This window comes from Euprymna scolopes, chromosome 42, assembly GCF_053919585.1.
Source record: "Euprymna scolopes isolate OS-2025 chromosome 42, ASM5391958v1, whole genome shotgun sequence".
Classification (NCBI taxonomy): Eukaryota; Metazoa; Mollusca; class Cephalopoda; order Sepiida; family Sepiolidae; genus Euprymna; species Euprymna scolopes.
Window position 1 is genome coordinate 16,490,541 of NC_136523.1, and position 23,221 is coordinate 16,513,761.

Sequence of the window (23,221 nt, forward strand, 5' to 3'; positions counted from 1 at the left end):
ATTAGCGAGAACCTCAGCAGAGTGCTTGATTATTAAGAAAATTAAAAAAAAATAAGAGCATGATATTTAATCATATATATGTTACGGAAATCAGAACAACAATGCCATACCTATTAGTACCTGTTAGTGAGAGAGAACTCCAACAGTGCTCGATTATTAAGAAAGTTTAACCAAAATAAGAGCATAATATTTAATCATATGTGTTACGGAAGATCAGAACAACATTGGTACCGTCAGTTTCAATTTCAAACCAAGGGGACCAATTTCTGTTTATTTCCAAAGAGATAGATATACACAGAGGTTGAAGAGTTCGCCATAGACGACCAAATATTGGTCCCCTTTTGTTTCGATTTGAAACTGACGGTACCGATGCTGCTTTGATCTTTAACACACACAGAAAATTTATTTATTTTTTGTGTTGTTTACATTCATGATTGTCTCTGTGACATCTTTACCTTTCTCTCTTTTTCCTATTGATTTTGTATAGATCTGTTTGTGTGCCCCCCCCCAAAAAAAACAATCCACAAGAACAGGAAGGATGTGAGGGTTAAACTAAGAATACCCCCTACCCCACTCTTACCTCTTTAGGTAATCAGCTGATCAATTTATTGATCTGCTGAGCCATTATTGGTGGGGGAATGGATGCCGGGAGAATCGATAGCCTTCTTTTGCTCGCCCCCTCCCTATACCACTCTAACCCCCCCTCGTGCCCCATGCAGCACCTCCCACCCCACCCCCGCCTCCAGTACTGACAAAGATAACAGCGATGTTGTCACGGGGATAGCAATCTCTAAAGAAACTACTATAGAACAATGACAATGCCCATATCAATTTCAGGTGGAGGATTCAAAGAGAAGAGAAGAAACGTGGGGAGATACCGTCTTCGCCCCCCCCCCCGGAAAGGGAAGAGAAGTGATCTCATCTTAGAGTAACTTCATATACACTTCCCTCCCATATCTACTACCCCATTTTGCTTTGATCCCATCTAGAATTCAGCCCCGTTTAGAGATCAACCTGCTTGTTTTCATGATGAGGTGAGGAGGGGGGGGGGGCACCAAGCCGAAAAACAGTGGACGGTTTACCACCTAGAGAGGGTTGGAAAAGTTCCATCAACACTCCTTGTTTATTTTTGGACCAACACCCGGACCTCCCCCACCCGGACCTCAAGCCAATAAAATAAATAAACCAACGAATGTTTTTTTCTTTTTTGATTTTTTTTTTTTTTAATATTTTTTTAAAGTTTTTACACAATTTTCATTTTACTTATATACTAGCAGGACCCGCTAACTGGCGTTGACCAGTGGAAGCATGCCCCTATCCTCTCGTAGAAAAATTAAAGTATGGTTGTTGTTGTTGCCCAACACCCACTCTCCTCATGTTAAGAACGGCTTTCGGAATAGACACCCCATTTTGGTAGTGGGGGGACTGTCCAAATATTTGCCACAAATTTAACCTTGATAATTACTATCAGAATCCCCACGTACAAACGCTCTGAACCAACAAAGAAATTTGGGGGTGGCAATGTCGGTCGGCTATAATTTGATTTGTTCAAAATTACTTGTATCCACCAAATATGAGATTTTCTTAATCAGCATAGTGGAAAACTATAAAAGTTGTCATTTTAAAGGAAAGTGTGTAGGTGGAGCGAAGGTAAAGATTTATTTAAAAAAAAAAAAAGAATCGGCCTATAATCAACCCCCCCTTCATAAAAGCAATAAAGTATGGCTATTGTTGTTGTCCAACCCCCAACCTCCTCATGTTAAGAACGGCTTTCAGAACGGACACTCCCAACCTTCTTTGTCACCCGCAACATTCTCATATTAAGAAAGGCTTTTGGAGGAGACACCTCATCCTGTGAGTGGACCATGGGTGGAGCGGGCTTGTCAGAATATTTGCTCCATATTTAACCTTGATAATTGCAGTCAAGACTCCAAGGTGCAAATACTAACAAAAGGAAAACAAAACAAAACCAACAAACAAAAAAAAATAGTATGTTTGTCGGTTTCTTCAGTATAATTGTAAACAGAAAAAGAAAAAACTATGATATCTGTAAATTATATGTATTTTGCTTCACAAATTTTTTTTTTGTAGGGGAGGTAGTTGTGCATTAATGTGAGGGTATAAGTATGTACCTTTATGATTATGAGCATTTAATAATTTTTTATTTGGTTTAATATTTATAAAACTATTGCTTCCTGTAGAGAGCGGCCACATTTGTAAAGGTCTGATGTGTTCGTTTTTTATAAGAGGGTGTTTATTCTGGAATAATAGATTATTATGTTCTCAGCCAATGAGAATAGCTGGAATGTTAGTAGGGAGAAATTATTTTTTGAATTGGAAAGTGGAAAGGTAATTGTATGCCTATGACTGTGTGAAGTTAAGAACGGTGTCAGGGCAATATAGTTATAATGTATATACATTTTGCTGCTCTTAACTGGGGCTGGTGGGAGGACTTTAGATTTCAAAGGAAAAATAGGAACTACTTCCTCTAAAGATATTGGCGATCATAATGATTCTCCTAGGATGCAATGTAGGATTTTATTATAACGAATAAAGGTGTATAAAACGGTGTTCTCAAGTTACATAAGATGGTGGATAATAGTTTAGGCATAATAAATTTGTATGTGGCATCTGTTATTGTTAACTTATGGTAATTTGGTGCGGAGGGGAATTTCTGCAATCAAAATATGATATATGGAGATATATATTTTATTAAAAAAAAAACATGATTTGTGAAACTTAAGTAGGATGACTCCCCCCCTCAAATCTACCCGGTGTGCTTGCTGTGTATGGCGAATAAGAACTTTAGCTAGTGATGAGGATGACTATAGATCCCCCTCCACTCTATTTTTTTTAAGAATAAAAAGAGATATAACTCAAAGCCTGACAACGGGGAAAAAGGGCGTAGAAAAATGCAAAATCTGGATGGGGGGGGTAGCGGTAAAATTGAATATCCGTATTTACTTGCCTCCCCACCCCCACGAGAGCACAGTTAGACACAAGGTAGGCTTATAATGCAAAGGAGGGGAGGTTCAGCTCCTCAAAAAGAGGTACTATAATTGGGACAAAGATAAAACCAACTTTTTCAGTCTAGAAGGATTTCTCTTTCACTGACCAAGGACAGAAAAAACAAAGTGCAGCATAAGAACAGATAATACACTCTGCTCTTAGCCAAAAGGTTAATGCATCCTTAGCTGGTATTTATCTTCCTTCCACAACAAGAAAGTGTGACACAAGGTTAGAAGGTAGGATTTTAAAAGCCAGCGCATTAGAGGAAGGGAACTTTGGCTTACAAAAAATGCCTGGGTAGCCCCATAGGCATTTCCTGATAGGGGCATCTCAGGTGATTAACAATAAATTAACCCCTTCTAAAGGAGTGAGAAGACAGAGCACAATCAACAGTGACCTAGACTTTGGTATTTTGTGGGGGCCTTCAAGGGAAACATCCTCCCCAGCCTCTCTGCACCAGCTTGCTAATGTCAAATTTTCTTCATTTCTTTTTTTTTTTTTTTTTTAAATATAATAATTAAAAAAAAAAAAATGGTTATCTTTTTTCACTCCCCCCAAACAACGTATATTGCCCCTTGGACATAAAGGGCTATTATTTGGGGTTGTGTCTAACAGAAGACTGTGGGGAGTTGAGCAGCGAGATACCTGTTTATATTACAATTAAACTTTGCCAGGTTAGTACAGCCAGGGAAGCAGGAAATAGGGAAGACACTATTAGAGAAGAAGGCTTTCTGATATCTAGGGGTCTCAACAGTAAAGGAGTGGAATTTTGCTGCTTGTCAGGAGTATGCATGCCAAGGGGGCATCAAAACCCATTCCATTGAAGTACTTATGAAACAGGCACAGGAATGCAACATTGTAGAAATCGTTCAGGAGTTGGAGCGTATCCGATAGTGTGGCATTGCGGTGATGGGACAGAGATTGGGGCTTGGCTGGTTGATCGTTTTTGTTTTACGGCATATCAACCCTTTTCAGGTTATTTAATGCCGAATCCAGTGATTCAGGAGAAAATTTTTTAATAGAATATATTTGTTTTCTTTTTTTCAAATCGATTTCTATTTAACCCATAGTTGGGACCCTAACAGGTACTACTACTCTGGGTCAGAGTGGACCTGGGAGCAATGGCAATTAAGGGGTGGCTCCACACTCCCCAAAGCCCGCAAACTGGGGCCTCACCATTGGATATAGTTTAAGGTCATATCCAGGACCGATAGTGTGGGACCTATTAAATTGATGCTTCTTTGTTGAACCCTGTCTAAGAGTGAAAAGTAGATGCACCAGCTCAGATGTGGCAGCAATACTTCGTGCATAGGCGAATGGTGGCCTTGTAGAGGTGCAAGATACTCTCAGGTGTGAGTAGTTTTCTAGCTCGATAGCGGGAACCTACCTTCTTTGCAGTAGCCTTTGCAATGTCCTAAATGTATTTGTTCCAGTTCATATTGCCTAGAAATGTTAGGCCGAGGAGTTTGAATGTAGAATTCTCAGGTAGGGTGTTATTTGTCATGGATGTAGGCAGTCGGAGAGGTGTTTTGTAATTGTCAAAGGAGTTTTACTCGCATGAAATGTTGCCATCTCTAAAAGGAACTGTCTCACCATTTCTTTTTCATTTCGTTCCATGACTGACCTTTGGAATTAGGCACAGGTGTGAGTAGTTTTCTAGCTCGATAGCGGGAACCTACCTTCTTTACTCGCATGAAATGTTGCCATCCATAAAACAAACTCTCTCACCATGTAAGCTTTTCCTTTCTCTTTCATTTCGTCCCATGACTGCCTTTGGAATTAGGCACATGTTAATCACCTGAGATGCCCCTATCAGGAAATGCCTATGGGGCTACCCAGGCATTTTTTGTAAGCCAAAGTTCTCTTCCTCTAATGCGCTGGCTTTTAAAATCCTACCTTCTAACCTTGAGTCACAAGTAAGTCACGCGTTTCCCTACACATATCAAAGATTGAGAAATACTACACTAGAACATCCCAGCCCGCTTGAAAAGCAACTCTCTGGCTTCTTATTGCTATCCACTTAGTTTGAGCTCAATTGGTCAGCATGAATATCCACTTTTCAGGACAAAAAAAAAGTCACAGAATACAACTCCAACTTACCTTCGTCTTGATTTTGGGGTTACACAGTTGTCCCCAGAGGTCCTTCGCTGATGAGAGGTACTCCAATGCCTAACAAGCCGAACCGTTTCACTGTTTACTTCCCATGATCTTGAAGACGATGGGCTGGAAGAATGGTTCACTTCTAAATCAACATTATTCGAAGTTTTCCTTCGCTTTCGACTTGGACTTTCACTCTGAAAAAATAAAAATAAAAATAAATTAAAACGAAAGCATTTAGACAAAAAACAAAAACAATTTCATTAACATTATCAGCGCATTTAATTTAACATCCGTTTTACATTTTGTCATCTTTAAGAAATTGACTTCCATAGTAACTTATCTCTGGCCAAGTCTTTATTTCTCCCTCTTTCTCTTAAATCGATTCATCACTTCTAACCATGTTTTTCTTCACCTTCCCCTGTGAACTAAACTTGCTACCTCAATGGTCTACATCTACTAATCCAAGAACTCATCCATTCTTTCAACGTGACCATACCATCAAAGTTTCCTGTTCTGCATTCATCTCCCTATGCTGTCCATATTTGATATTCTTCTTTACTCATCAGAACTAAGTCTCATATAATACACCCATCGTATCAGTTTCATATCATATCTTTCCATGCAACGCATGTCCTCAACCCTCGCCGGTCAGGTTTCACTTCCATACATCATCGCACTGGCAATAATGCTTTAGTAATGGCAGAAGTTCTCTGAACTAACTCCATCCACTTCTTACAATTTTTACAATCACACTAGCACCTGCTACACACTGTGCTCCCATGGTATCACCAAGCTAAAAAAATCTCAAAAGCTTCGCCATCCAAATATATTACAAAAAAAAAAAAAAATATTACAGGGCTTTACATTGCCAGTGAAACAGTCGTATTTGCGAGTGATTTTTCCAAGTGATGACTAGAAATAATAAAACGATTATCTTTTCGTGATTGTTTTTTTTTTCACCGATAATTGTCGAAAGCTCATTACCAGTAAAAATATCTTTTCAGCCTTTATTTTTTTTTTAATAAAACTTAAAAGTTCACTAGAACAATATACTCTTCTTTTTTTTTTTTTTGACGAATGTTAAATAGAACACTAAGTGCGCTTTTTTTTTTTTTTACTTAGTTTTACTTTGTCCCAATACACATATCTGACAGACTCTTCCCTTAGTCGACAATGGTAACGCTAAGCTGATTAGTAATGGCAAAGTTATCTAAACTAACTTCATCCACTTATAGTTTTCATCATCAACACTAACACCTGCTCCACCCTATGCTCCAATGCTAGCACCAAGATAACAAAACTTATTGACAACCTCAATCGTCATCCAAATATACCTTGTCCAAGTCCAAGTTCTCAGTTATCACCATTTTCTTAATTCTTGGACACAAACTGACCAGAGAAAATTTTAACAAAAATTGTCATTGAATTCTATGCAACACCCTGTGCCGACAGCCAACTAATTTTATAGTTTTTAAATCTAGTCGCATTATTTGAGTTCTTCGGACTACTGTTCTCATCTTGAATGTCATTTTCAACACGTTTCGGTGTAACCTCCGACCTTCTTCAGGTGTATCTTGACAAACTTGGGAATGTTTCTTGATGAGCTTGGAAATTTAGACAGAATTTTGAACTAAGCCTTTTATTTACTTCACAGAGGTAGCATGCTCTTGTTCTGTCAGCATTGACGGGATAGAGGTCAGAAGTAATTCGCAATTATATTTTTCTGTCATTCACACTGAGAATTGAACCTTCAACTTTCGGGAGAACATCACGTTTTACAATTGATTTTTCCAAGTACTCTAACCACTGCGCTATGGGTCCTTGTGCCAAGAGTCTTAATCTGTTTGTTCGTAAAGACAAACGTTCCCTGAACTTACTTAATCTATTTTTAATTTCTGAAATCTCACTAGCACCTGCTCCACCCCGTGTGCCAATGTTATCACCAAGGTAACAAAACCGCACTAACATTACCATTCAAATATATTTTCTCTACATCTGAATTCTCATCCATCTACCTTGTCTTAGACGTTTTTGTGGTTAATGTAGAATGCTAATAGATTCCAACTAGGCTATTTTTAAGCAATCATGCACTGTAGTTAACAGCCAAGAAATGAAAAATAAACGAAATATATTTCTAAACTAATCTTTGGCCAAATCTTTATCCTTTCCTTGTGAACTGCATCTGATACTTCAACTGTTCTACATCTAACACTCATCCATTATTTCAATGTGACCATTTAGTGGGGGGTGCCCTTTTCTCTTCCCTGCAACCTCTCTCCCACAGAAGAGACGTTGCGAGCCTATCTTTGTTTTATCATTATTTCCATCATAGGTGCTCATCTGAGCTCACATCCCTCGTCCACCCTCGCCAATCTTTCACGAGAAACACCCGTCTGGCTGAAACTACTGTCAATAATTTTCCCCACTCTTTATCTGTGCCTAAATCCAAACGTAGATTCCATGAGCAAAGCTTCTTTCTTAGAACTGCACGCCAGTGGAACTCTCTGCCGCTTGCCTGTTTCCCACCTGACTACAACTTGGACGTCTTCAAGTCCAACATAAACAAACTCCTGACAAACCGCCCCCTTAAGTAAGACACTCTATCAAAACCCCCAATACTAATGATTACTACAATACTATCTCATTGATTACTGTACACGCAATAACCCTTATCCCTGAGTGGCCTTCGGGCTTTGATAAGTCGTGAGCCCCATGTAAAAAAAAAAAAAAAATACCATCAAAGTCCCTTGTTCTGTACACATCTCTCTATACTGTCCAGATTTAATCTTCCTCTGAGGTCATTTAATCTGTCTTCGACTCACATTACACATCTGTTCTTCAGATCAACGTGTAGTATCTGTTCTTCAGATGCTGCACTTCCATTTCTTGTTCTCTTTCGGTGGAGGATCAGTCCTTCACGACTGAGACAATTTTTTATTTTTGTACCTTTTCTCCACGTTAAAAAAACGACCCTGGTGTCTAACTGACCCGTGGGGAGGCATAGTAAATAGGTACACATTCATCATATCATTGTAATATCGTTTCTCTCCATGCAACACATGTCCTCAACCTTCACAGGCAAGGTTTCATTTACATACATCATCCCTAGTGCTATCAGATCAGGCTGTCCAAAAATATTGGCTTCCTGATCAAAAATGCACCAAATATTGTTTTTTTTTTTTTTTCTTTCTTTCCAAAATTTAATTATGCTCTGCAAAGCCAAAAACAATTTCCTTTACAAAACACGCAAACTAAACACCGTGAATAAATATTTGAAGACATAATGAATTTAAAGCATAAAAACTTTTACCAAAATGAACAGATTCTGTATTAAATAACCTGAAAAAGGGTTGATATGCCGTAAAACAAAACAACCAAACTATACATATTTCATACACGCCTGATACTCTTCCTTTAGTCAAGAGTGGTAATACTCTGCTAGTTAGTAATGACTAGGGCTGTGACAACAGAATATTCTTTTCATTCTTTTAACTCTTTAAGGGTATATATCCGACACAGACACACTTAATCAACCGAGAACCACATCCGTTTATATAAAAACATATAAGATATTAACGGATTTATACTCAAGAGTCAAAACAATGAAAAGAATATGCTGTTGTCACAGCTCTAGCAATGACGTAGGTTTAAGGAACTCATGTCACCAACTCTTAACTCTTGCAATCTCCTCCTCCCCGTACTCTAATGACATCACTGAGGTAATAAAACTCCTGAACAACCCCAATAGCCTCGCCATTCAAATATCTCCACATCTGAGTTCTCATCCCTCTCTATTGTCTTAGACTTTTAGAATAGAAACTGATTATCGTCTCTCAACCTACTGGTATTTCCACTGAACTTCTTGTGTAGCCAATGCTTTAATTTTGCTTCAAATAATATTAGGAAATGATTTCCAACTGTAATTACCACATGATAATCTGTATTATATTTCTCTTCATCTGTCTGTTCGTTACACTTTTTCTTGGAAACTACTGGGCTGATCTATCTGAAATTTTGTATGAACCTTTGTTATGATAAGGTGAAGTGAACCAAGTATTATGGTATCCGTCCGATAGTTAGGGATTTATAGGGATTAGTATTTAATGGAAAAATAAGCACAATTTTAACCATATTCAACCATCGTAATGGCATAAAGAACTCATTTTAAATCAACAGGCTATAACTTTTGTCCGTTTTTAACGGGCTAAAAATCTAGTAATCTAAATGATACAAAACTGTTTTATTTATCTATTTATTTGTCTACTATTATATAAAAGGAACTTTGTGTGAGTTCATTCCCTATGGACTTGAAAACAGCTGGACCAATGTTTTATGAAATTTCACACAAAGGTACTGTATGTGCCTGGTAGTTTTCCTAGATCGGTTTCGCATAAGAATGTCTTTGATAAGTATCGAAATTATCCGACCAAAGAAGGGACAAGCAATTTCCACCAAAGTTAATACCTGACAAAACCCAACATCACAAGTGCATTTGAGAAGTTTATGAAATTTCACGCAAAGGTACTGTATGTGCCTGGCAGTGTTCTTAGATAGGTTTTGTACAGGAATGTCTTTGATAAGTATCGAAAATCGAAATAATCTGATGAAAGAAACAACACGCGATTTTGACCAAAGTTAACACCTTATACAACCTAACATCAACTTCTATAGACAGTTTATTACTTATGACATTAATTTGCATATGAAGACAATTACAAATGGGAAAGCACAGCACAGTCTTTTTTTTTTTTTGAAAAGCTGAGAGAGAGAGAGAAACAAAAAACGGTCGGTGAAGTTGACAAGAAGGAGTTTGGACATATATTTATTATTATTTTTAAATCATAGTTTCATTCAAGCAGAACATCATCTGCATACAAGAATGCTCAGTGCTGGCCCTTGGCGACGGTGTCCATGGCAAGAATGCAAGCCAACAACCCAGAGCATCTTTCTGATGTCAATGTGTCAGACACGCATGGGCATGTCTACAAAGTTCCTGCTTTCAGAAAACATTTTGTTTTTCACATTCAGAATCGTTGAAGCATGAAACTGCCCATGTCAGTTTTAGACGACGCCGAGACATCATTTCGTTTAAAATCCTCATGTTTCCTAGAATTTGTCAAGACTACACCTGGTGCCCCCTCCTCCTTTCCTTCATTTAAATGCACACATGTACATTATCTATAATATGAAAGCGAAAATGTGTGTGTGTTTGTGTGTGTGCATTTTTTATGTATGTCCGCCAATGGCGTTTTTTTTGGGGGGGAGGGGTTACTGTTTCTTAGAACTTTTTATATGCTACCTAGATTGTAATATCTACAATTCACGAAACGAGGTTGTGTGTATCTTTTATTTGGGTGACTTTTACACGCTATTTTCGCGATAATTTTTAAATCTCCACGTGTTTATTTGGCTTTTCCGTATATAAGCGAAACTGAACCCGTAGCAAAACCAAGCTCTGTGACACTCATGCCCAGAGGTCCAGAAAAGCAAAGGTTTGATCAATGCAGGGGAAACCCCTTATATCGGACAATTGCTATTCATTTGGACACTCCCCTTGTTATGAGGAGCTGGTTTTCCCCCAACATCTTGGGGAAACTGGCTTGCAACAAAAGTTAAGCGCGTCATTTCATTCCCCTATGCTGTGATATTTGACCTCATTAAATTTACGCACCTCACACTTAACTTTTTAATCGTTAAATTAAAACACTTTTCACTTCCTGTCCCATCATGGTCGAGCAGTAAGATGTCGGGGTTTTTTTTCACTTTCACTTTCTTGTCAAGGCCTCGTGTTCGAGCCTAACTGCCTACCAAAACTTTTTTTTTCTTATACACCGACAAACACCCGGGCGACGCTGGGCACACCCGCTAGTCTAATATATAAAAGGCAAAATGGGCGCGAGTGTTTGTGTATGTTCATGAAAGGTTCGTTTAGTTGGGGCTTCTCGCGTCGGTTAGATTCTGGGAGAAGTTTAATTTATACGTAATATCTCAGATTTGCAAACGAACATCGTTTCTATCTTTATTTTGATTGAGTTTTAAAAATTCCCTCGTTTCCAATGTTTGTTTGTCTTTCTCATATAAATAAAGCAAAACTAATCGAAGAAAAGGCATCCACCTGGCCTTCCTGGCCAGGACATTTTGAAGTCAATTAGGTTTGATCAATGTGGGGGAAATCCTTCATATCAGACAATTGCTATTCATTTGGACACTGCCAGAGTTCCTCCTTTTTTTTTTGTTTTCCCCAACATCGTGGGGAAACAAATAAATAAAATGGCAGAAAGTGGGAAGCTTAACTGGCTTCCAGCCAGACGTTCAGGTCTGTGCCTGCGTGATTCTTAACTTACTTACCAACTCATTCATTTTGCTATCTGCTATGGCGTAATGGTTAGCGAGAAAGATCTCTCTCTCTCTCTCTCTCTCTCTTTCTCTAGTTTTTTTTTTTTATTTTCGTCGTTCGTTACTTAATTACCAACTCTTTTTTTTTTTCACGTTCTTTTCTCCTTCGCACTATGGCTTCCAGCCTTTTTTTTAATTTTTATTAACACCTACAAACATCCAGGCAATGAAGGGCATCCTCGTTAGTCATAGATATAATCTATAAATATAAAAGCGAAAATGTATGTATGTATGTATGTATGTATGTTCGCTTTTCCTCGATGTCCACGAAAGGCTTCTTTCAAACAAGCGCTTGCTTGCTTCACAACTTTTTAAAACTTTTTATATCATCTATAAATTGTAATATCTACGAATTATCCACGGAGCTCGCCTCTCTATTTAATTTTATTCACTTTCAAACCTTAATTATTCCACATTTCCCGCATCGGCACGCGTTACATTCGCTTTTCGGTATGAAAAAAGCGAAACTTGACTCTAATCACAGGCCGAAAGCCAGTTTGTTCAATGTCGACTTTGTCATATCGAGACGAGGGAGCAGGTTTTTAAAAACAAACAAACCCATTTATTCAAAACTGTTCCGCACAAAATAACTGCTGGATACCTATCGCCGTCACGTCAATCAAAAATGCGCACCTGTTTTTTTAAAAACACTTTACTATTTTCCAACTGCGCGTCGTCAACGCTTCGGCTTTTTTTTACATACCTCGAAAAACACCCGGGCAACGCCGGGTACCCCTCGCTAGTAAATATATATAAAGGGCAAGTATCTGTGTGTGTGTGTACGTCCATTAAAAACTTCTGTCATCCGCATCGAAGTGCCATGAATGTTGTACTGTTAGAAAGAGCAACCTCTCCGACACATAATGCCAAAAAATTAGAAAAATTTGCCAATTATTTCTTTTTTCTTCTTTTTTTTACATAAGAGTCACCACTTATCAAGGTCCAGAGGCCACTCGAGGATACAGGTTAAAGAATCTACAGTAGTCAATGAGACAATATTATAGGAACCGTTAGTAGCGGAAATTTGGTAAGATGGATGACTTAAAGAGAACGGCTCATCATCTCTTACTAGGCTACAAAGTCTATTTTGAACTCTGTCAAGGCAGGATAAGTCTTTCTAGCAGCTCCTGCCCAGATGTGGCAACAGTACTCCATCCTTGGACGTATCTGGCCCTTATATAGGTAGAGAATTGCATCAGCAGTGAGATATCTACTGGATCAATAAAAGGACTCCACTGTTCTACCAGCAACCTTAGCAACAGATTTTATGTACGTGTTCAATTTCAGATCAGAAGTAAAGGTCAAGCCCAGAAGCTTGTCAAGACAGGGAGTCTTCCCAAGACGAGAGCCACTCAATTCAATTTATGCCAGATGGGGATCAGAGCATTGATGATGTAAAGATATGTAGAAATGTTGTTTTGTTTGAAAGGGAGTCAGGTAAAAACCTTGCTTTCAGTGCTGTTTGTAAATCATGCAGGTGCAAACGGCCCTTTCATTCTTTTGTTTTAAAAAGCTAAATTTGCAGAGTCATAATATCTGTGTCATCGTGGTCCAATCGATAACGTGTTTTCTTACAAACTTCACTTTTGCAAGTTCACTTCTGTCTGTTTTTTTTTCGTATGTCCACTAAAGGCTTTTTTTTGCTTGGCGGGGGGGGGGCGGTTACTGTTTCTTAGAACTTTTTATATACTCCCTAGATTATAATATGTCCGATTTACGAAAGGAGGTCGTCTGTATCTTTTATTTCAGCGACTTTTCTGTTACAAAATTTGTGATGCGATTTCATTTCTCTACTAATATGGCGTGATGTTTGACCTAGAAAACCCCACGTTGACGTTCGTTTAACCACCTGCTTTTTTAAACGTTTAATTTCAGCCATTCTCAATTCCCTGTCCTTGTAGCGTCGTGGTAAGTTATCAGGCTATTCGCCTCAAAGCTTCAGGTTCGAGCCTACCTTCCTACCAAAACTTTTTTTTTCTTTTACACCTCCAAAACACTCGGGCAATGTTGGGCACCCCCGCTAGTCTATTATGTAAAAGGCAAAATGTGTGCTAGTATGCTTGTGTGTGTGTCTTTGTATCTCTGCCAAAAACTTTCGACACACGCAGTGAATATTGACAAAATTGATATCATTAGAAAGATCCATCTCTCGGATGACAAATATCCAAAAATGGGCCAAAAACATTCATTCTTTTCCTGTCAACTGGACCGTTTTTTGCAATAAGGAGTTACTTTTTGCATTGACATTTTTCAAAGTCATTTACACCTAGCGATCTCGATGTACGTTTAAAAGCGATGTACGTTTAAAAGACGTTATTTTGAATGAGTTTTTCAATGAGAGATAAAGAAAAGAGTTACAGTATTAATGTTTGATACATTTTAAGTTAGGAAACCAGACAGGAAGTGGGAGAGATAGAAAGATAAAGGGGAAATCGGATGAGGGAAGAGGTGGGTTGTTGTTTTTGTAGAACATAATTAAGTTTTGCAAAAGGAAGTAGAAAAACAAAAAGCATCAATGTTAAGTGCATTTCGTCTCAGGAAGCCGATATCTCCAGACAGCCTGATCTGATAGCACCAGGAGTTCGTAAAGAAGACAAGAATTCATCTGGTCTGGTGGAGTGTCCAGGTCCGTGCTGTTACTTGAGGTAACATCACTTGGAGAAGGTGCGCCATTACTCCTCGTAAAAGCCATTGTGTGTTAACCATACCAAGGCAATCTTATCTTAGGCTGCAAATATTATGCAATTTGGAATATTTAGTTAGGACTTACTTGTTGGGGAAAAATATCCTTATCCCAGGTTTTCCTGAAAAACTTCTTTAGTGAAAGACTTTAAACACTCGTGGATAATGTCTAGCAGGCATTCAAGTTCTCTCCTCTGTGTTGTGTGTATGTGTTCAGAGAGAGGAATGGGCTAGGCAGAGGAGAAAGAGGGGCTTGGAGAGAGAGAGAGAGAGAGAGGGGGGAAAATGGGAGGGAGAAAGAGAAAGATAGAGAGGGTAGAGAGATAGAAGTTTTAACAAAAATATGCTGCATCTTTACCTCAGGCAACGCTGTGTAACCCTGCTTGTAAAGAGTAGTATCCATTTTTTTTTAACTAATGATTCATCTCTTCATGATCCAAAGGCCACTCGAGGATGAATAAGATTGAATGTGTCATGCTGTAAATAACAATGTTCATTTTTCCTTGAAAAAAAATCATAAAAATAAAGTCAACCATTTTATTCTTTTGTTAAATTTTAAATTTCAAACATAGACACTTCCAATATTCTCATAGTATTTTATTTGCCTCCTCTCCAAGTGAGGTTAGACACAAGGTATTCCCCAGCGGTTAGTAATATCAGACTATCTTCTCAGAAAGAAGACAAAGCCTGGGTGTGTGGACCTTCTGAGATTGAACAAAACTATACTTCAAGCTTACAGTAACAAAATCACTGTCAGACTGAGTGTCGAAGACGGTATTCCCATGTGTAAAAAACACATCTAATTAGACTGTACCAGTTCTACATCATTCAACTGTTCCATGGACACCTAGGGTCCATATGGACCCCGGTTGAGAACCCTGATCTAGATATATCAGAGGTTCTCAACCGGGGTCCACATGGACCTTAGAGGTCCATGGAATATATCTGGGGGTCCACAGGCAAAACATAACAAAATGGATGTCCACAACGATATTTTGGTTGTCCATGAAGAAAACCAACTCAGAATAGTTTTTAATAATTTAATTTCTACTTTAATTTTGTATGGTTTTTTTTTTCAATCATTCAAGTTATTTTAACTATAATATTTCTATTTACCAGGTTTAAATTAGTTTTCATTTTAAAAATAAAGCTTAATTATATAATATTTCTTTGGTTATTAAAACCTCAAAATTTATATGAGTGAAAAATAGAAGATTGTCTTATGACCAATAGTTATGAAGGGGTCCACCAAGATAAAAAGAAGGGAAATGGGACCCATGAGTAAAAAAAAAAGGGTTGAGAACCACCAATCTATATGAAGAGTGGAAAAAAAGAGAAGAAATAGAGAATGAGAGAAAGAGAAAAATTGATAGAGAGAGAGGGGAAAAAGATAAAATAGATAGAGAGAAATAAGAGTAAGTAAAATAAACAGAGAGAGCGGAAAAGATTATATATATATATAGAGAGAGAGAGAGAGAAAGAGAAATAGTTACATAAAATGAGAAGGAAAAATAGATACAGAAAAAGAGAAGTAGCTACAAAGTGTGAGAACGAAAAGCGAAAAAGAACAAAAAAAAAAATCAAATTCAATTCAGAAAGAAGGCAAAAAAAAAAAAAAAAGAGAAAGTAAAGGAGGGTGAGAGAGAAAACATTGAGATATAGATAAACAGAGAAAAGGAGAAGAGACATAAAGAGAGGAGATAGAAATAGTTAGAGACAAAGAGTGAAAGAGAACGAGAGTAAGAAGAAAGAGAGAAAGACAGAGTTTGTGTGTAAGGAAACAGGGAGAGAGAGTGTAAGGAAACAGGGAGAGAGAGTGTAAGGAAACAGGGAGAGAGAGTGTAAGGAAACAGGGATAGAGAGTGTAAGGAAACAGGGATAGAGAGTGTAAGGAAACAGAGAGAGAGGGTGTAAGGAAACAGGGAGGGAGAGAGAGAGAGAAAGAGATAGAAAGGAAACAGAGAGAGAGAGAGAGAGAGAGATAGAAAGGAAACAGAGAGAGATAGAAAGGAAACAGAGAGAGATAGAAAGGAAACAGAGAGAGATAGAAAGGAAACAGAGAGAGAGAGAGAGATAGAAAGGAAACAGAGAGAGAGAGAGATAGAAAGGAAACAGAGAGAGAGAGAGATAGAAAGGAAACAGAGAGAGAGAGAGAGAGAGAGATAGAAAGGAAACAGAGAGAGAGAGAGATAGAAAGGAAAGAAAGAGAGAGAGATAGAAAGGAAAGAAAGAGAGAGAGATAGAAAGGAAAGAGAGAGAGAGAGAGAGATAGAAAGGAAAGAGAGAGAGAGAGATAGAAAGGAAAGAGAGAGAGAGATAGAAAGGAAAAGGAGAGATAGAAAGGAAAAGGAGAGATAGAAAGGAAAAGGAGAGATAGAAAGGAAAAGGAGAGATAGAAAGGAAAAGGAGAAAGAGTAAAAAAATGAAGGACCGGCGAGAGAGAGAGAAACAGAGAGAGAGAAACAGAGAGAGAGAAACAGAGAGAGAGAGGGGCCGAAAAGGAAAAAAAAAAGGGAAAAGATAGAATCCAAGTCAGAAAGTTCTATCTCCTTTCTCAGATAAGGAAACTGAGTCATATCTGCCGGCTTCCATCTTACAAATGAATGGGGTAAGCCAGAGGGTGTGAGGAAATGGGAGTTGTGGCTAAGGAGGCTGGATTGGCTGGGGGGGGGGGGACTGATGGGAGTAGCTAGATACAGAAATGGGCTCTGCCTATGGATGCCTTAGTTCTGCTGAATAAAGAAAGCTGATCAAGAGTGGGGGAGAGGGAGACCAGGTAGACATGAGAAAAAGATGGCCACAGGATGATTAGAGAGAGGAGGGGATAAACCCCCATTGGCCAAAGGTAGGTCTTATTTCTAAAATTAGATTAGCCCCCCCCTTTTCTCCCTACCCGGCGCCATCAAAATAAGCTCAAGCTACCACTACAAGTGGGGTCTGGGAAGGATGACTTAAAAGAACCTAGTTCTTGTTACAGAACAAAATGGGGATATACACATAATATATAAAATTAAGTTAGTCGAATTCTCAAAGTTTTGTCATCGATAGCTTTCGTCCTGTCAATATTTTTACTCTGACTAGCAAATTCAATTCAGTACAGTCAAGGAAGAAGGTAGCAGAAAGGGAATTCCCAAATCTAGCAATTCAAGGGTAGAAACTATTAGAATAGAAAGCCTTCTGTCATTTAGGGACCTCAACGGTGAAGGGGTGAGATTTTGTTGCTAAGTGTGTTTGTCGGAGATATGTACATTAAGGGGGCACAAGTGCAATGAGTTCATCAGAGCACATTCCATTAAAATATTTCTAAAACAATCACAGAGGCAACAATGCGGTGATGGGGCAGGGGTTGGAGCTTAGTTGACAAAGTGGGACCTATTAGATTGAAAACTTTTGGATAGGGTCCAAAAAAAGTTTTTAATCTAATAGGTCCCACTTTTTTTATTTTTTGCCAACTAAGTTCCTACCTAATTATACGTTCACATTACGTCATTTCGAATCTGAGAATGGCATAATGGAAACATATCAAAGGTATTTACAGCTTCTCTCCCAATTTTCATATTTTAATCATGTCAAAACGCACTTTATTTCTTTTTGATGGGTTGATTGTTGCTATTTCTTCTGATGAGTTAGGCCAAAATAGATTCACTAATTGATATATAATAATTAAGTGATTGATTTTGTGCTACGAAACAGATACTGTCAAGAATTGTAAATGTCAACTGAATTAAAGGAATAAATTGTAACATCATGAACTTTGGAATATAGACTTTTGTCATTCATGATATATATATATATATATATATATATATATATATATATATATATATATATATATTAGTCTTCAATTTCTGTAGAAATATTTTCTTATAATATATACCAATCCTTATTTAAGAAGGTCAATGTAATTACAGAGCAATATAGAGAATAAATGACAAAAAGATTTGTTCCAAAATTCACGATGTTGACCATCTTATAATTTATTCCTTTAAGAATTGTATAAGTCAACCGAATTAAAGGAATAAATTATAAGATAGTCAACATCATGAATTTTGGAACAAAGTTTTCTGTCATTTATTCTCTCTCTCATATATATATATATATATATATATATATATATATATATATATATATATACACACACACACACACATATGGGCTCCCTTTACCATGCTAGAAAATTACTCACACCAAAGAATATCCTATATCTTTACAAAGCCACCATTCGTCCATATATGCAGCATTGTTGCCACATCTGAGCTGGTGCATTTACCACTAGTCTCTCATTCGTAGACAGTGCCTCAAAAAAGAGGTTAAAATAACTCTTGTACTATCCACCAAGCTCCAACATCTGTCCCATCGCCGCACTGTTGTATCCCTGTGCTTGTTTTAGAATTACTTTAATAGTGTATATATATATATATATATATATATATATATATATATATATATTTATTTAGGAGTCACTGTTTATCAAGGCCTGAAGGTGACTCGAGGATAGGGATTAATGAATGAAAGGTGGTCGTGTAGTAATTGTTAATGGTGTAAATTAGGTAAAATTTTTATTATTTAATGGAACGGCTAAACAAGAACTTGTTTACATTGGATTTGAAGGCTGCCATGTTGTATTCAACTGGGAAACAGACCAGCAGAACAGAGTTCCACAAGCGGGCAATTCTGGGAAAGAAGCGTTGTTCATGAAATCTGTGTTTAGATTTAGGCACAGATAAAGAATGGGGGAAATCGTATGTAGTGGTTGTAGCTAATCGAGTGTTCTTTTTGTGAAAATTTGGCAAAGATTGGAGTTCAGTCGAGCATTTGTCATGAAAATAACGTTAGAGCAGAGACAGGCTCGCAACATCTCTTCTGTGGGAAAGAGGTCGAAGGGCATCACTTAGGTTTCAAAGCTGGTTTTGAACTCTATCACGGCTGGATAGGGTACGCCGAGCAGCTTCTGCCCACATGTGACAACAGTACTCCATTTAAGGGCACACCTGGCTCTTATACAGATAAAGGATTGCATCAGCAGTGAGATATCTACTGGAGTGGTAGAGTGATCCAACCATTTTTCCAGCAATCTTGGCAACAGATTTGATGTATGTGTTCCATTTCAGATCAGGAGTTAAGGTCAGTCTCAGAAGCTTGTCAAGTCATGGAGTTTCCTCAAGATGAGAGGTATCGATTTTAATTGGATCATGATGACGGTCAGAGCAATCATAATAAAAAGAGAGAAGCTTGGTTTTCGATGCATTAAAACTAATGAGGAGCTCATAGCACTTGTGCCAACCCCACCATACATTTTCCCAATTAACCTGACAAGCAGCAAAATCTCACCCTTTCATTGTTGAGGTCCCTAACTGCTTGAAAGCTTTCAACTCTTACAGTTTCTAGTCACGAACTAGACTTTGGAATTTCCTATGTTTCCAAGAAATTTTTTTTTTAAAGTTAAGAAACAATCTATTCCATATTCCATCTAAACGACCAACTTGACAGACAGCAAAATCGCACCCCTTCAGTTAATGAATGCATTTAAAATAAGATGCATCCAATCAAGCTAATTTAAAGATGAAAATGTGATTTCAAATTAAAACATAACTGACTAAATCGACAGGTGTAGGAATTCAGACTGAAGTTAAGAATTCATTATCTTGTGAAAGTTTTCCAACCGTAGGTCCCTTTCATTTCAGCTAAAACCAGGCAGACGATCAATAGAAAATGTCCCCAATTTTTTGATCATTTCATATTTAGATGAGACTTCAACCTAAATGCTGATTTCAGATTCCATTTCCTTTATCTAAAAAAAAAAAAAAAAAAGAGCGGGGGGGGGGGGTAGAAAGTAGCAAAAATAAAAAATTAAACAAATTTCATAGTTTTAGTTTGAACACACCAACAGTACTTACAAAAATAAATAAATAAATAAATTCAATAAATAAAAAAATAAATAAAAATAAATTAATAAATAAATTAGATAAAAATAAATAAAAATTGAATAAATAAAAATTGAATAAATTAAATAAGAATAAATTAGATAAGAGTAAATTAATTAAATAAAAATTAATTTAAAAATTAAATATATAAAATTAATTAAATACAAATAAATTAATTCAATAAAGAAAAAAGAAATTTAAAAATTAAATAAAAATATAATAAAAATACATTAATAAATAAATTAATAAATAAGATGGAATAAATAAATAAATAAAAAATAAAAATAAAATAATTTAGAATAAAAAATAAAATAAATAATAAAATGAATAAAAAATAAAATAAAAAATAAATATAAATACAAAATAAAATAAATACAAAATAAGATAAATAAATAAATGAATAAAATGAATAAAATAAATAATAAAATGAATAAAAAATAAAATAAAAAATAAATATAAATACAAAATAAAATAAATATAAATACAAAATAAGATAAATAAATAAAAAAAATCCATTTAAAAATAAAAATTAATAAAAAGAAATAAATGAAACCTCAAGGTTTCTTAACATACACATTTTTTGTTTTTCTAATTTATTTTTCAGAAAATTGTAAAGATTAAACTCACCAATAGGTAGCAAATGTTTCTTTGTGGATGGGAATTTTGGTGTTAATTTATATTTTTTGGAATGGGGGGATCCGTGTTACTTCTTATCAAGGCCCAAAGACCATTCGAAGTTAAGAGTTAATCAGTGTCAGGTGGCCGATTAAACAACATCATAATGATCAGTAATGGTTGATATTTGGTAGGAGTTGATTATCTAAAAAGGCGACTTAATAAGAAGTTGTTTGTAAATTCAATTGTAAGTTACATTCTTCTAGAGGTTGAACACTCAATTCTGAGTGCAGATGAAACTTTAAAATACAATTGGAAATTACTGGGAATTTCTTCCGAATAATGGCTGATGGAATGAGAACATGCTATCCCTGCGGATTAATAAAGGACTGTTTGAAATTCTATGCAGATTCCGAGTTCTACAAAAAGATGCCCAGAGTATGACAGAAAGAAGCCAAGTACGACAGAAAGAAGCCAAGTACGACAGAAAGACGCCCGGGGTCCGACAGAAAGACGCCCGGGGTCCGACAGAAAGACGCCCAGGGTCCGACAGAAAGACGCCCAGGGTCCGACAGAAAGACGCCCAGAGTACGACAGAAAGACGCCCAGGGTCCGACAGAAAGACGCCCAGAGTACGACAGAAAGACGCCCAGAGTATGACAGAAAGACGCCCAGAGTACGACAGAAAGACGCCCAGAATACGACAGAAAGACGCCCAGAATACGACTGAAAGACGCCCAGAATACGACAGAAAGACGCCCAGAATACGACAGAAAGATGCCCAGAATACGACAGAAAGACGCCCAAAGTCCGACAGAAAGACGTCCAGAGTATGACAGAAAGACGCTCAGAGTACAACAGAAAGATATCCTGATGAAGACCGTAGGTTACATAGGCTAAAACGTTGTGAAAATAACACTCAAGATGAAAATAATAGTTGTAGTAATCCAAATATGAAAAAAAAAAAATGGACTATTGCTACCACATCTGGTGAAGTGTTGCTGTGATCACTCTTTGTTTTCTTTGCCAGAGTACAAAATTGGTTTTGCAATCGATGGCGGGGGTGGGGGAGCTTGACTTCTTTAGTTCACTGTAAAATTTGTATTCGTCCATTATTATTATTATCATCCAGAATTATTTCTCTTTGATTGGAACAAAAAAAGATACATTTTGAGAAAAAGAAACGGTATAATTTAAAAAGAAATGAAAAGCAAAAATGAATTTCAAATAAATACAGTACCGGGCAACGCCGGGCAAAGCTAGTAAATAGACAATTTGTAATATGCACAGTCATCTTTGTCCAGGTCGGAAGTTTTTTTAAAAATAAACGCCATCTTAAGAAACTGTGACGTAACTCTGTATTAGTCTATACATAGTTACTTCCCTTTGGTTAGAATGTATACGGCATAATTATATTGACACATCGGTTCTTGTCAGATCGCTGAAGTTACACAATGTTGAATTTGATCAGTAACAAATGGGTACAATTTTGGATTACCAGGTGTTGTATGTAGGATATTGACACCTTGTAAGAAATGCAAATATCATTTCCCCTGAAGGAGATATACAAGCGTCTGAGGACCACTTGTGAATTTAATATCCCCATGACACTTTCTCTTTTAGAGGAAGGCAGTTCAACCTGCATAGGATAATACCGCTAGCATACATAAATATATACATACATATTTTGATTCGAACAAAAAGAAAAAAAAAATGGACTATTGCTACAACATCTGGTGAAGTGACATTAAGGACACTTTATCGCTTCGACAGATTACAAAATCGGTTTAGTAATCTAGTGAGGCAAGATCTCTTTGGTTCACTACAGTCTTATAAAAACAGACAAATAATAAACGGCATAATTTAAAAAAAAGAATAAAATGTATTTCGGTTAAATAATTTCTAGAAAATTCCATAAGGTCGAAATTATTTTGAAATGAACGCCATCTTTTTAAAAAAAGGGACATAACTCTGTATTCGTCCATGCAGAGCTATTTCCTTGAACAAAACTATTTTGAAAATAAAAATAAATTTTAAAAAAAACGCGACAGATTAAAAAGAAAAATGGAAAGTAAAACATTGTTATTAAATACAATACCGGGCAATGCCAGACTGGGACAGCTAGCACAAAAAAAAAATAATAATAAATAAATAAATAATTTTTAATATGCACAGTTATCAGAGTATGAGGGCCATAGAGAACTGTGAGTATAATTCATCTCTGGAAGAAAGGTGGGGGGGGTACGACAAAAAAAAAGTGGCAGTATTAACCATTGTTCCCTAATGAGGGTCCCCTTCAGGGTCTTATTATTATTTATTTATTTTTTTTTTTTTTGAGAGGGGAGTGGGTAGAAGCTTTTGTCGGTGTTTGCAACGCATAGTTAACAGAGAAGAATGAAGAGGAGGAGAATGCGAAAGAAGAGGAGAAGAATGCAAAAGAGGAGGAGGAGTAGGAGAAGAAAAAGAATGCAAAAGAGGAGGAGGAGAAGGAGGAG

General features: G+C 36.9%; 1 protein-coding gene across 2 annotated transcripts in view; it reads right to left on the bottom strand.

Moving 5' to 3' along the window:
* The window catches only part of LOC145266939 (uncharacterized), a 558,464-nt gene that overhangs the window by 250,873 nt on the left and 284,370 nt on the right, over positions 1 to 23,221 (bottom strand). For both annotated transcript variants that reach the window (XM_080122755.1, XM_080122756.1), the window contains one exon: positions 5,110 to 5,303. In XM_080122755.1, the coding sequence (XP_079978881.1) occupies positions 5,110 to 5,303 (194 nt within the window). The remainder of the gene's footprint in view (positions 1 to 5,109; positions 5,304 to 23,221) is intronic.